We start from the raw sequence: 16,923 nt of genomic DNA, 5'->3' as shown, positions 1-16,923 counted from the left end.
TACTCACTCCCCCGTGTGGTTTCGCTCTATGTTGTTTGACTGCTCAAATTCCTATGACGGGACTGGACGGGAGGTATGGCGTTCTTTGTAATTCCGGGAATAGAACTCTAGAACGCTAGCGTTCCAATTGACCGGCGCGGTCTGACCGCCGGCTGTGTACCCATACAGTACAAAGAACGCCGAACTCCGAACGCGGAACGCAGACCGCCTGACCGCTCTCTGTCTGCGCAAGCCCTTAAGGTTAAAATTTAGTCATTAATTTTATTCCACACGGTGTCCATGGAATATACGTGCCTCAATTCATTGTACACAATAATCATATTATTGTAAGACGGAATTTTATCAAGTAATGTAAATGGTAACTCAATAAAAAAAATATGTAATATTAAATAATGTGTCTAAGGGTTTCAATACTGTTCTAGCAAGGTAATATGAACGAGTTTACAGTATCTTTTTTGAGATCTGAGAGAAACGAGGGCAGGCATGTTTTGTATCATCACCATTTGAAAAGTTGAATGGTAAATGATGGGTTCGCCTTTCTCGGCAAATGGAAAGTATTTTTTTGAGGGTGCCGTGACCGCTGTACTCTATCGTTTTACTAAAACGAATATTAAGGATGAAATAAATGAAGTGACCTGATAGACTTTGCTGAGGTGATCCTGGATCTTGAGATATGCTTCAAAGTCAGCCAGGAGAAGGAAGCGGTCGTACTTCAGGATGATGTCGGCGAGGTCGCGGAACTGATCAGGGTTTCCGGGACTGAAGAAGCCGTTCTGAATCTGGTCTACGCATTGACGAATCTCTGCGTTACCATTGTAGTAGCTGTATGCGTCGTAGCCCTTCCGCTTGAGCGCCTCCACCTCCTCTACTGTCATGCCGAAGATGAACATGTTCTCCTCACCCATCTCCTCGGCCATCTCCACGTTCGCTCCGTCCAGAGTGCCGACCGTCAGGGCGCCGTTCAGCATGAACTTCATATTGCCTGCCATATCAAAAGGTGATTTAAAAAAACATATTCAGAGATATATTCACGGTTCTGTACAACCTCGGAAACCAAACCTATTAGGAAAAATTCTAAAACAAAATTTCAGAGCTCATTACCTAATAAATTTGATTCACCATAATGATGAATTTCAAATGATTCAAAAAATCTCACTTACCAATTTACAATTCAGTTGTGAATAAAAATAATAAAATTAAAAAATCGATATTGTCATTGTACATTGTAGTACAAATTATAGTACATTGCCAAATGTACTATAATTTGTAATTTTCATGATTCATGTTCATGTTCACATTTTCATGTCAAGCCTGAAAATACGTATGGGCCTTCTGCAGAGATTGAATAGCTACAAATAAAATCATCAGTAGCCTGATAATGAGTACCTCCGCTACACGGAAGTACATTGGAACATGTATATGTCTGAGAGTTACACATATATCCACATTCCAATGTACTTCAATGTAGCGGAGGTACTCAGCATTTACCCACTAACCAAATATTTTAGAAGTCGATGAAAGTCAACATACCACATCGGAATCCACTTGAGTGGAAATCGTATATGTTCGAGCTGCGCGCACTGTTTTGAACCGTGCTTTGAAATTTTCCATACACAAGAATTTTTTTATGATTTTAATGTGTTAAGTGTAATTTAGTGCTATCCGTATAATAAATGTTGACATTTTACAAAGATACTATAAAATTTATTTTCAAAAATACTTTTTTTTTTAAAACTAATTTTTGTAAATGCACTGATGTGACAGCCCTACCATATCTGAAGACATTTTTACGAAATTGTGTATGAAAAACTTTTTCGCCGAACTTCAATAATTGAGGTCTCGTATATGTAAGTGCATGAAACTTAACTTTTCACCGATATTGAAATTTTTTTTATAATATATTTAATTCCTGGGCCCTGGAGAGTATACCTAGTACTTTCAGCTGGGCTTCTAAAAGGTTAAAATAGATTATTGTCGCAATTCCTCAAATTGGCTTTCCACCTAGTACAGAATAATTGATATTCGCAACACATGAACAAAATTGAGCGGTCGAGTGGTCAGATCCAGCGTTTTTAATTATTGAAAAAAAAATATATACAGGAAAACCAAAAAAATCTCTTGACTTGATTTTGGATAAAAACTGGATGGTAAAAAAATCTGTCGATTTTGGTTAAGAAAAAAAGCCCAGACAACAGGTACAGGTATCTACTACAAATTTTGCAGAAATACTTAGAAAGAACAATACAATGCATGTCATGTCATGACTGATATTATTGAAGTGAAACATTTTTCAAGTACTTATTTTCTTTTCATTGAAAATACCGATTGCATTAAAACAATATGCAATTTACTATGGCATTCAAGAATGGAGTGCAAAACAAAAAAATTCACTTGTCGCATCTGTTCGCCATTTTTTATTTCATTATATTTGTTTATGTGACCTGCCCACTTTATAGAAGTTTCACTTCTACCATTTGTGCACATGACACATGCTTTTTTTATCTAGTCCGACTGGACACTAACAAGCTCAGGGCGGGCCCGATTCGGATAGAAAGTTGGACGAGAGGCGATACTGCTCATTCATATATTTCATCTGAGAGAGAGAGGAAGGGAAAAAAAGAAGATAGAGACCTGTGCCAGAAGCCTCCGTGCCGGCCGTGGAGATCTGCTGAGACAGATCCGCGGCGGGGATGATCTTCTCGGCCAGGGTGACGCGGTAGTTCTCCAGAAAGACCACTTTGAGACGGTCGCCCACAATGGGGTCGGAGTTCACCATTCGCGCTACTGAGCAGATGAGACGGATGATCTGCTTGGCTGTATGATAACCGGGTGCGGCCTTGCCCCCGATCATGACAGTTCGGGGCGTGACAGGCGCGGCAGGGTCCGCCTTGATGCGGTTGTACATGGTGATGATGTGCATGCAGTTCATCAGCTGGCGCTTGTACTCATGGATCCTCTTAACCTGGATGTCAAACATGGAAGCCGGGTTCACCCTCACTCCGTAGTCATTCTCTAGCAGCTCGGCCAGTCGCAACTTGTTCTCCTGTTTGACCTTCATGACAGCGCGCTGGAAGTTGGGGTCGCGGGCGAACTTCTTGAGGCCGGCCAGCTGATCCAGATGCACGGCCCAGTCCTCGCCGATCTTGTCGCAGATGAGGTCGGCCAGGCCGGGGTTGCACAGCAGCAGCCAGCGGCGGGGCGTGATGCCGTTTGTCTTATTCTGGAACTTCTCTGGGTTCATCTGGTAGAAGTCACGGAAGAGGTCCGCCTTGATGATCTCCGAGTGGAGCGCGGCCACCCCGTTCACCGCATGCGACCCTACCAGCGCCAGATGCGCCATGTTCACCCGCTTCTCCCCATCCTCCTCGATGAGGGACATGCGCCGCATGCGATCCATGTCGCCTGGCCACTTGGCCGCCACCTGCCGTCGATCAAAAAAAGCAATTTTTAGCGTTTATATTCACCCGGCGGAGACTTGTTAAAAGGTTTTTCCGGAAATCTTAGATAACATACTCATATGAAAGCAATAAATAGGTTCACAAAGTCAAACTGATAACGAGCCATTGTATCTTTTATCACTGCTTAAAAATTGATAATGTATTTATATTATCCAAAGTAGATTTCATATTTGTTTTGACATCTGATATTTAATATATGAAATTTAAAATACTGTAAATGAAAGAGAAAGACATTTGAATTATACACATTAGTGGGAGGGATGTCAAGGTGAGACAGGGCAATACAATAGGTGCGATCTAAACAAAGTCTCAGTGATAGAACCCATAGAGAATTAATGAAGTAGCACCGGTTACTTCTTGCGCGCATTGATATTTAAGACGGTTTCTCTATAGTGTATAGATTACAGGTTCTCAACCTGTGGGTACGTAAGTAAAAAAAACAGAAACAGAAAAACGAATGAATGTCAATGCAGCGTTTCGTCTCTTCAAATCAACACTGAAGCCACAGTTATCAACTATTCTTGCAAAGAGGCAGCAGCAGATTTTGCACTTTTATTTGACTACCTTTCTCAAATTTCGGTAGGTACTATTAAGTATTAACAATTGACTGATCGGTTTCTGATTTATTTTGTATTCGCATTTTGCAGTCAGAATGTCTTATAGGTACATTAGGTATAGGTACATAATATACATAATATCTGTTAAAATATAAGATTTAAAAACTAATAAACAAAATACTATATTAATAATAGTTTTATATATTTAATTAAGAATCCCTGAAATATCTCCCTTATATTTTACCAGTCAGCCGATGTAAAAAAGTTGGGAACATAGGCTAATACCATAGCATATCATAGACTAATCTTTGATAAAAGATAATGTGCTATTTATTAACTTTTATGAAAGACATATTATATAGCAGCGATTTCCAAACTGGGAGGCGCGGAGTGTTACAAAGGGAGGCGTGAAAAGTTTAACACAAATGTAGCTACAGGTTTTCAGTTTGCAAATGCATAGTTTATGAAGTGCCTGGGGCCCGGGCATAACACACATTAGACATTTACTCTAATAGTTGAAAAAAGTTGCCGGAGCTACTATTACATATTTTAAATAAGTGGTTGTGCGTTGCAATTTGATGTGATATCTATATGATGATTGCAATACTTAAATGATAACTCCCGTGTATAATTTAGGAAACACTACTTTAAAGCATCATACCGCCCTTAACCTCAGCGATAGGTAGGTGGGCCAGCCAAAGATCCTGGCCTGGGGGCCTGCTTCAGGATATGGGGCCCATGATAGAATCCATTTGTCAATGAACGATGACAAGTTTGGATTGACTACTATTGAAAAGGAAAAAAATAATAGAATTATGGTGCGATAATTCATTGAAACAAAAACCCTAGTTCAATTATTTTGGTTGAACCGAAGTGAAGAATAATATAATACTTTGTCAATAAAAGTAATGCAAGTTGTAAGTAAAGTACTGCTACCATTTAATCGTAACATCATATTTATCCGAAACGGGATTTACTGCATTACCTGCAATGAAATCCAAATATCGATCCTGTTTAGTAGAAAAAGACCACTTTGTGCTAATAAACACGCACATCCATCGCATGAAAAATAAATAAATTTAAAAATGAATATAATATAAGTAGTAAAACTTTGTTTATTTTTATAATAAAGTTTTTTTTTTCATTTTTGTATTACTTAGTACATTGTTGGCTATTTAAAAAGGTGTCTGTTTTATTTAATGAAATAACGGGGGGGAGGCGCCAAGATTAGATTTTTTTAAAAGGGAGGCGTAGTAACATAAAATTTGGAAACCACTGTTTTATAGAATATACACTACTACGCCGTTTAAGGATTTATTAAATATTCTAAAATGAAAGATATTAATTTCAGTGAAATAGTCTGTTACTGGCCAAAGCCATATTATATATGGATGGTGTTATGCAGTAACCAGTTAAGTGACACTTGTGTTTTTGCGTTTTTCGTTTTAACGACAATATGAATGTTTTTCAAAAAAGATCGTAGTCAAATTTAGTCTGTATTGCCATCTATGAGACTTTTAAAAAAAAATCGGTGTGCGTATTTACATACGCGCGTTAGAAGTTATACTTCTTTGGCGTAACAAAACAAAAACAAAACTTGTGATAACATAGATTCTTCGACTAGCTCTTAATTATCTTGTTAAATTACACACTCAAGAAAAAGGATCGCTTATTGGAACGCCGTTGGTTTATTTCCATACACTTATATTACTAAATTATATAATTATTTATCATTGTTTTTATTTTTAAAGTAACAACTGCCACTATGACGTTTAATAGTTTGTTTACGTAAGGAAATGCAAATGGCCGACAAAAATAAATTCGCTGCCTAGCAACGGAACAATTCTAAACTATAATATTATACTGCATAATAAATTCGCTGCCTAGGCAACGGAACAATTCTAAACTATAATATTATACCGTATAATCGTCACGATTGGAGTATCATACTGTGGCGTAAAGGCAGTGCGTTCGGCTGATAACCGAACAATCGTTGGTTCGAATCCAATTGAGTGTGTTTTTTTGTGTGAAATAATAAATTATGTGTTACTTATATGTCACACGCCAAAAATACACTGATCTGATTTTCCAAACGCGCCTAAAAAAGTTTAACTTCAAAAATGTGTGTATACAATAATAAACAAATCCATTTTGTAGTAAACAGTCATTCTTCAAACGACATGGCCGCTGTTGTGAAACTGAGATGTCAAACGTTGTCATTTTTTTTACAAAATCTGCCTAGTTATCGTCGCCCCACTTACTTAAATTCATTATAATTATTGTTTTATAAGTTACGGTGGAAATACAAGGCTAAGGTATGATGGATTGAATAATTAAGGTGATGTCTCTAGGTAAAGTTGTTATCGAAAAATAGCTAGAAAAGTTTATTAATCGGTAAATATATATTCAAAAGTAATGAGAAAAATAAAATAAAAAATTAAAAAGTATCGTGGAGAGTCTATATACCAAAAATACGTGTCAAATTCGGTACATTTATATCGGGTGGCAAGAATGAATGAAGTTTTATTATCAAAATTATTGACATTGAACTACTTTACAAGGTGTTTGTTGACGAATTTAAAAGCGGGTGATTCAGCTACTGCGATTGTGATGATGACACACAAAACTTTCCATTCGCTGAAAAGCCACAAGCCAGCGACTATTTTGACAGAACGTAGTTGCAGATCATAGACAATAGATAATATACGCAAAAAAGTATAGATAATATATACAAGGTAGCGAGTTGAAATCATAATATTGTATTGTTGTTTACTTTTATCGGGCTTTAGCGCTATGAAATGGAATGTAAATGAAAGTAAAATGCTTGCCGAATAGTGTTTCCATTTCAAAACGGTAAATGTCAAAATGAGTTTTTTTACCGGGACGTCGCTACCATCGCTCTACTGCGCTCTACCGGCTGTCAACTTTTCTCGGTAGATTGTTTATAATCTGCTTGTTAGCTTGTTCGATGATGACACTGGGCGAGTTTACGAGCAGATTGTAAATTCGCTATAAAATATCTAGTGGAACTTTTTTATATTATAATAAGTGAAGGTAATTCCATAAACAACGTTTTTTGTGTAATTGAATTTGATCAAATTATATACCTACAATATTATATTATACTAGCTGAGCCAGCTGGCTCTCGCCAGTCTGTCTCGCTAGGTCTTGCAGACGGCTTGGCGGTGTTGGATTTTAATATAATTGATAAGTATGCATAGATGGCGCCATAGTTTTCTCTTCGGGATGGGTTTTTTATTCACGTCAGACAGTTTGACATTTCGCTAATAATAGTAGAATGAGGTTGCGGAATCCTTCATCCAGCAGTGGATTGATCCTAGTTGTTGATGATGATGATAACGATATGAGTATGTAGATAAATATAATATCACCAATTTTGATAAATACAGCAATTCAAATGACAGAAATGAGTAGAATATGGGTAGGGAGGCCTTTATCCAGCAGTGGATTGGATCAGGTCGATGGTGATGATGACGATATTAATATGTAGATAAATATAATATTACCGATTTTGATAAATACAGCAATTCAAATGACAGAAAGGAATATAATCAGGCTAGAGAACCCTTCATCCAGCAGTGGATTGATCCTAGTTGATGATGATGATAACGATATGAATATGTAGATAAATATAATTTCACCGATTTTGATAAATACAGCAATTCAAAAGACAGAAAGGAGTAGAATCAGGCTAGGGAGGGCTTTATCCAGCAGTGGATTAGTTCAGGTCGATGATGATAATGACAATATAAATATGTAGATAAATATAATATCACCGATTTTGATAAATACAGTAATTAAACTACAGAAAGGTATAGAATCAGGCTAGGGAGGCCTTAATCCAGCAGTGGATTGGTTCAGGTCGATGTTGATAAGGATGATATAAATAAGTATAGTATTACAAATTCGTTTAACTGCTAGTAGTAGAATCAGGTTGCGGAACCCTTCATCCAGCAGTGGATTGATCCTAATTGATGATGATGATGATAACCAATGACATTTATATGGACGAATCATGTGGAAATTAAAATGACACTCACTTTGTGTCGGGTCTGCCGGATGGCGAAATTCATATTTTAATATCGGTATCCTTCGCTCAAATGAACATTCCGCTTGCAAGCGGTCTGGCGACACCACTGGGTCTGCCCATACAAAATATCGAACTAATTGCCGTTCGCGTCCGTTACATTTCGACACCGCCGTTATTATTGTGTTACAAAATGCCAATGTGCCTAGTTAAAAATTGTAAAAAAAATTCTACTAAACACTCCAAGAAAGATGGGATAACTTTTCATGTGTAAGTATTATTTATTATTGATAAAATGCCATTTTTAGATATTGACAAACGATATTATTCGATGCAATTCAATGACAGAACAATTTGACAGAAATAGCCGAACATTTTTACGCAGGCAGCGATGATTTCTCCGTTCCTAGGAGGGCTCAACGCACAAATGGTGATTTATAAATATGGTCCGTATTGTAATGACAGTAAGGTATATATTCGTTCAATTTTTCAAATATGGTAGTACTGTTTGCACCGTACTTCAGCTAATTGATTTGCATGAACGGACTGGTAATATTATTTTCAATTTATTATATGTAATTAAACATATTTTTTGACATCGTTTGTTTAATTAAAAATACTTTTTGTCACGAAATCGATAAATGTATTGGGAAGTATATATTTTTATAATTGAATCGCTACAAATTAAAAAGTGAAATAATGAAGAAGGGAGAATAGTAGTATTATGTCAATGGATTTAGCGGTTTTATTGTCATTATTATCTCTCATTAAATTTTAGAGTTCCTCGCGAAGCAGAAAGGCGATTACATTGGACATATATACTTAGAGTATTAAGATGCGATCCATGTTGGACACCATCGGATGAATGTGTAATATGTTCTGATCATTTTGATAGAAAACATTTCATCACGACAAGGAATGGACTTCGTCGATTAACAAAAGATGCGGTGCCTTCTTTAGTGGTGATTATAAGATTGCATACAAATATCCAATTAATATTATAAAGAAATTTATTATATATAAATGCTATCATAAATTTACATAGTTGTTACAAAATGAATATATATACATAATATTGAAATACATATGAATACATACATACGAATGAATTTTGGCTGGTGATTACGCGAACAATAATTAATTAATATATATATAATATATCCTATGAGGTAACAAAACTGCGTCTGGGCTATTTTCGTTTTTAGACTCTATGAGCGTTTGGGAGACGAGAAAACGTAAAATTACATGAATTCAATACTGCGTCCGTATACCGGACGCCGAATTACAGTTGGACGCAAGATCGAATGAAAGTGTGCTATTAGATGACGCAGTAATGATAGCGGGATGTATATTTATTAAAATCATTAGACTTTTTCAGATGTAGGTATGTAATCACTTCCGTCGCGGCGGATATTCCAAATTCAAAATTTTTGATGTTTAATATTAAGTACCTGGGTACTTATTCATTTTGTAAAATGGAGTTCTGCCAAGTAAATGCTGACTGAATCATTAAATAATTTTATTGTTGTTTTAGTATATTGATATACAAACGAAAACACCAGTATTGGAATTCGATAACGATGACGATTCACAAAATAGTGACTGTATTGAAAATCAAGCTAATGTTAGCGAAGTGGACCCGCCGATTGAATACCAAAGTGTGAATATGGATGATATGGATATCGGAGAAGACGCGCCAATAGAAATCCCCGTTTTAGGTGCAACGCAGGTGAATATAATAAAATTAATAGATTAATGGTAGTTCTATAAATATTTGTACACATATTGCGACATAGGTTAATTCATTCACAATACTAATGATAAACTGTTTTTTATATATATTATATATATTAAAATCATCAGACTTTTTCAGATTTAGGTATGTAATCACTTCCGTCGCGGCGGATATTCCAAATTCAAAATTTCTGATGTTTAATATTAAGTACCTGGGTACTTATTTATTTTGTAAAATGGAGTTCTGCCAAGTAAATGCTGACTAAAATAATACATAATTTTATTGTTCTTTTAGTGTATTGATATACAAACGAAAACACCAGTATTGGAATTCGATAACGATGACGATTCACAAAATAGTGACTGTATTGAAAATCAAGCAAATGTTTGCGAAGTGGACCAGCCGATTGAATACCAAAGTGTGAATATGGATGATATGGATATCGGAGAAGACGCGTCAATAGAAATCCCCGTTTTAGGTGCAACGCAGGTGAATATAATACTATTAATAGATAAATGGTAGTTCTATAAATATTTGTACACATATTGCGACATAGGTTAATTCATTCTGAATATTATTGATAAATTGCTTATAAATATTTTTTTGTCCACGTTAGGTTATCTCAAAAATACTGGACAAACCTTTTTTTGAATTAAACAACGATGTGGAAGTAGATAAAAACAGTAGCATGCAAAAAAATGAAAAAATAAACATGACCATTTTTGAAACTCCTCGCAAAACCCGACTCAGAAAAGCTTTAAAACGAAAGTCGGAAGCAAATAAGAGATTTTTAAACAGAACAAAATAACAGATTGAAGAAAAAAAATTCATCGTTGAAAAATATAATTGCAGATATTAAGAAAAAGCGATATTTAAGCGAAGATCTCGTGTCCAAACTGTCTACAAATGCAGAAACTGCAGAACTTTTTCACTGTATGTATTTAAAAAATAATAAAAACAAGAAACAACCTTTTAAGAAGTATCCAGTAGCCTTGCGAAAGTTTGCACTGACAATAAATTTTTACTCACCATCGGCGTATAAATATATAAGACGCGTATTTGACACGTGCATGCCGCACTCCTCGACGTTGTCGAGGTGGTATAAGAGCATCAACGGAGAACCTGGTTTTACCGCTGAAGCATTCGATGCTTTAAAACGGAAATCCCTTAGTAGTAAAAACAAAATTATATGTAGTATAATGGTTGACGAAATGGCTATCAGGCATCAAAAAATATGGGATGGGAAAAAGTACATCGGCTTCGTAAACATGGGGATGGGAGTGGAAGGTGATTGCCAACAACTAGCAACAGAAGCTTATGTCCTGATGCTGGTTTGCATTAACGAAGAATGGAAGCTACCAGTGGGATATTTCTTAATTAATGGCCTTAATGGAGAAGAAAGGGCCAATATATTAAAAATTTGCTTGGAAAAATGTCATGAGGCTGGCATCGAAGCAGTATCAATAACGTTTGATGGTTGTCATGCCAATATGTCAGCCATGAAAATTCTGGGTTGTAAAATTGATGACCGAAACAATCTACAGACAACGTTCAAACACCCATCAACCCAAAAAAAAGTTGCTATATTTTTGGATCCATGCCATATGATTAAGTTAGCTAGGAATTGTTTAGAATGCGAAAAAATTATTTATGACAAAGACGGTAAGGAAATAAATTGGAAATATCTTGTGGAACTAAACAAAATTCAAGATGAAGCAGGATTAAATTTCGCGAATAAAATAACATCGAAACACATACTTTTCAGGAATCAAATAATGAAAGTAAAACTTGCAACGCAATTGTTAAGCCAAAGCGTGTCCACAGCAATTGAGCTATGTAGAGATACTTTAAAAAACCCTAAATTTAAAAATTCTGAACCCACTTGCCAATTTATAACAATTTTTAACAATTTGTTTGATATCCTAAACTCCCGCAACTTCAAACTAAAGGGATATAAATGTCCTATTACTGACATTAATAGGGTTGAGATTTTAACGTTATTAGAAAAAACTTCAGAATACATTCAATCATTAAAAATATCAGTCCGAACCAAGAAAACAGTAAAGATAAATAATATAAAACATATACAATATTCTGAATCGATCAGATCCATAATTGATAGCAGAAAAAAAACAGGATTCTTAGGATTACTTGTTTGCATAAATAGTTTAAAGAGTTTGTGTTATGATTTAGTAGAAAAGGAAAAATATGTAGAATATATCCGTACGTATAAACTTAGTCAGGATCATATCGAATTATTCTTTGGTAATATTAGGAAACAAGGTGGCTATAATAACAATCCAAATGCTCTTCAATTTAAAAACGCATTCAAAAAGATACTCAATCACTTAGAGCTCAGGTCATCTTTCAATGGTAATTGTATACCGCTAGAACACATTACAATTTTAAATTGCTCGTCATCACCGATTGACAGTATAAATAGAACATCGGAAAAATATCGCTTTGACGATGGCAATGAGGAGTCTGAGATGTCATTTGATGAAACATTACGTATGATGGCAATTGATCCAATATGCCAAAAATTAAACACGGATACTACACAACAGACATTCTCACACAACACGCATCAAATTATTTCTTATATATCCGGGTTCGTTGTGAAATGTTTACTAAAACAATTAAAGTGTGAGGAATGTATCACAACTCTTGTATCGCCCACTAAAATGTGGTTCCATAAACTAATTACTCTAAAAGATATGGGAAATTTGTGCTACCCATCTGATGATGTCTTCCAAACCTGTTTTAAAAGCGAATCTGTAATACGACGACTTATGAAAGAAAATGACGGAAAATCAATATTGCCAAAGCATACAATGGATCACATAACAACGTACATTTTGGCACTATTTGTGGGGTCAAATATTTTTCATTCTATAGATAATCATTCTACGTTACAACCTGCTTTATATAATCATAGGTTACACTTGATTCGAGCCATAATATGTAAGTATACAAACGTTAGATTACACTATATAGCAAAAATAGATACAATTAGGGAAAAAATAAATACTAAACGGCAAATATACAATAAATTATTACATTTTCAAGGCGTTTAACGAGTACAAAAAATGTGTTCTCCTCGTTTCATTTTCCTCATTAGTCCTAACTGTTTATGACGGCGTTTTTTTTTTTTTTTTTAAATATATCTACTTAGTTAATTGCATGCAGAACTATATTTTAAATTAAAGATATCATCTGTTTTTTTTACTCCCGAATATTTCCATTTACTTTCTTCTGTTTTATCTGTCGTTGATTTTGTTCTGTTTTATCTGTTGTTCTGTTTTATCTTCTTCTTTCTTTTTTTTTCTTTTCTGTTTTATCTGTTGTTGAACTTAATTATTGTTGTTCATTACGGTTATTTCTTCTTAGAACGCCATAATGAATCGTAATAGAATTGTTATCATTGTCATACTTCAATAGTATTTTCCACTTTGTATGTTTGCCAATAATATTAATAATTATTAATCTCATATCTTGTGCTCCATTTACTTTTTATGAATATTTCTATTTACTTTCTGTTGTTTTCTCTGTTTGCTTGCTCTCTGAATTATTAAAACATGCACCTATAATATAACGTTAATCGTGTATTTTTTATAACTTGATTCTTGATTTTATTCTCATTTCTTGTTGTGATTCTATAATATTTAAATAAACAGTAATAGAATTGTTATCATTTTCATGCTGAAATAATATTTTCTCCAATAAACTGATACTGGTTTTGTCATTAAAACATTTTCAACGGATCAATTTTCAGTTTCAAAATATTCTTATTAACCGACGCTTCAAATTATACCAAATTATTATATTGCAATTCAATAACAATCATAATATGTTATTGTTTAATCTCAAACATCTTAAGCAAAGCAATATGATCAAAACGTGAAAATCTAATTACATATTCGTTGATATTTATTTGTACACTGTATGGTTTGTTAGCGCCGTAGCAAAGAATATTTTGTTTAGACAAACAACTTTTCTCAAAACTACGTAATATTCGTATTTCTTCCATAATTTGCCGCCCCTCATAATGTGGCGCCCCTAAGCAACGTTTGGTCTGCTTATCGTGTATATTTTATAACTTGTTTCTTGATATTTTTTTGTTTTCATTGTTTATGTCATAATAATTAAATTAACAATACCATTGTTATCATTACCATGATTTGATAATATACGGGTATCGTTGTTATAACATTTTCCACGGATCAACTTTCAGTTGAAAATGTCGTAATGATGAAACTGGTATCGCCTGTTTGAAAATAAATGTACGAAGATACATACGTCAAACATACAATAATAATATATTTTTATAACTTGTTTTTATCTCGAATAAATGGCGTTCAATAAAAATTTAATTGTGTTTGACTATTTTTTTTTTGTTATATTTATCTACCTCCGTTCTCTTGTATTATTATCATAGGTACCTACTTTCTTCTGTATTCATACTTCGAAACTGTGTTATTAATTGATAAAAGGCATGTATTTATTATACACACAACAAAAAGAATAATAATATAAATAACGAGTTACAAAAATATTTAAAGTTATTAATTAAGGGCAGAATTCCCAGTTTGCGTCTGGAATCGTTTCGCTGAATGCCTGGAAGCGTTTCGCTGAATCTCCGGAAGACGTAAGTAACCCGAGAATTCTAACGCGATGACATTAATACGCCGTTACAATAAAGGCTATATTACTCTAAATTCTCGAAGCTTGATATCGTATAATGGAAATGCAACGTCATATGATCACGTGACGTCTACCTATACATCTGTGAATAAGTTTCGTGCACTATTTCTCGTGATCGCCAATATGAAATGAGTTGTCCATTTAATACGTCTTTGATGATAACGATACGAATATGTATATAAATATAATATCATCGATTTTGATAAATACAGCAATTCAAATGACAGAAAGGAGTAGAATCAGGGTAGGGAGGCCTTTATCCAGCAGTGGATTGGTTCAGGTCGATGATTATGATGACGATATGAATATGAGGATAAATATAATATCACCGATTTTGATAAATACAGGAATTCAAATGACAGAAAGGAATAGAATCAGGCTAGGGAGGCCTTTATCCAGCAGTGGATTGATCCTGGTTGATAATGATTTAAATAATATGTATAACACCAATTATTGTTGAATACCTTTTAAATATTGTTGGGTTATATGAGCTAATTGAATGTATATAAGTTTCATTGGTTTAAAAAATTATCATTTAACAGCCATAAAAAAAATGTTACGTTATCAAATTTTGATATAATATTCTATGGTTGATCCAGTGTTGCCATATCTACTGAAATTTCAGTAGATCAACTGATATTTTTTTTCGAAATTCAAGAAATCTACTGATATTTGTGTTTCTCCATAATTGTAAATTAACTGATGATTCTTTTAATAATAAACTTGTAATGATTTACGCATGACCTTTTTTGATGTTATACACTTCTAAATTGACATAAAAAGCATTGTAACTCTACCCAAGAGCGCCATTTTACCCATTAATATCATCATTGTTTACAGTAAATTAATATTATTAGTTATTGTTATTCTTATTATTTTTAAATCATATCTAATAAACCACATTTTTCAAAATCTACTGATATTTTATGAAATCTATAATCGATAAGTAAATATGTGGTGAGTCAATTGAAATACCGTAGTTTAGTATACATAGCGTGATAAATACGCGCAGTGTCAAAAGACTTCCTTTCCGTCAGAGGTGTAGAAACTTAACTTAAACAAAGAACTTAATTCATAAAAATTTAAATAAATCAGTTCTAATATGTTTATCGGTTAATCTTATTATGATTAGTTTGTGAAAATTGATTGTATATATCGGTTAAAACGCATTTTAAATTTAAAGCGGCCATCTTTGTTTAGTTGGTTTGAGTGTTGCAAACATTGTGAAAAAATAAATTCCCATATTGTCAATAAAGTGACGTTCGTGCCGGAAAGCTTTAGAGAAACATCAATATTATATCGCAAGATAACTTAAATTCGGAAAACCCTTTCTTTCACACTCTATTCGACCGTTTTGAATTAAGAACATTTAATTAGTGTGTTTGACGTTTGAACCCATCGGAACATAACGAATAAGGCACACAATCGCTCGCAAAAACGGGCAAAGCTGTAGGATAATAATATATAGGAGATACCTACTATTATGTAGTGGTAATTTTGGTTTCTTTGGCAATTCTTCTAAAATATATTCCTACAATTGCCAGACTTGTGATAATAAAAAGTATTTGTAATCTACGTATGTGTTTCAATATTATTTCCTTTGGCCCTATATTGGCTTTTTGAATTCTAAATTTCTATTCAAAATGAAAAAAGAAGTTGGCAAGTATAAATTGATTTCAAACTTTTCTTTTAAATCATAAAAATGTCAATACGATATAATAAAATATTGTACTTATTTAAAAATTTAATAATTATTTGAATAGGTATATATATAATAATAATATAGTAGAATATATTATATTATTATAATATGTAAATGAATTTTTGTCTAGCGATTTTTTTCATCTGGCAATTTAATCATACTTGCAACTTATTATGGTAACTTACTGCCATCTGGTTGGAATTGACCAAAGTTTTTAGTAACAGATTTTTAGAAATTTATGGTAGATGCCTTTAAATATAAATAGATGGCGTAAAAGTCACATTATATGTGTTATTTAGGCCAAAGACATCGCCTTAATATGGAATATTTAGGATCTGTCGCTTTCAGCATTCACTAAACTGATTATTGCAAAAAATATGTTCACACTTTTATGGTGCATAATCAGTTGCTAAACTGATTATTGCGAAATATGATTTACGTTTTTCATTTTATTTGGTGCTTAATGATTCGTGGATTTTATTATTTCACCATTAGATTCAATCAATATAGACAACCCACCACTAATGTTTTGGATTCACAACAAATTTATGTGCTTATATTATATTTCTTTCGAGAATGATGGCCAGCATCATTTACCAAATGAAGTGGAACCAGAGATAGATATTAACTGACCACAATTATTTATCAAATGAAGTTGTTCAGTTATTCATATTATATTGTAATAAACACATTATTTTGTAATAAATATTCCATATTCA

The 16,923-nt window shown here is 33.7% G+C and overlaps 1 protein-coding gene across 1 annotated transcript in view; it reads right to left on the bottom strand.

Annotated features, from left to right (window-relative positions):
* Positions 1-16,923, bottom strand: part of Glyp (glycogen phosphorylase) — a 31,288-nt gene that overhangs the window by 1,409 nt on the left and 12,956 nt on the right. The window contains exons 7-8 of the mRNA XM_085957773.1: positions 2,632-3,421; positions 636-982 (exon numbers count right to left, since the gene is read on the bottom strand). Coding sequence (XP_085813899.1) covers positions 636-982; positions 2,632-3,421 — 1,137 coding nt within the window. The remainder of the gene's footprint in view (positions 1-635; positions 983-2,631; positions 3,422-16,923) is intronic.

Source organism: Rhyacophila brunnea, unplaced genomic scaffold (assembly GCF_057557595.1).
Source record: "Rhyacophila brunnea isolate RB1 unplaced genomic scaffold, BYU_Rbru_1.0 scaffold_11, whole genome shotgun sequence".
Lineage (NCBI taxonomy): Eukaryota > Metazoa > Arthropoda > Insecta > Trichoptera > Rhyacophilidae > Rhyacophila > Rhyacophila brunnea.
The sequence above is the reverse complement of the archived record's forward strand: the minus strand, read 5'-3'. Positions and strand labels throughout refer to the sequence as shown.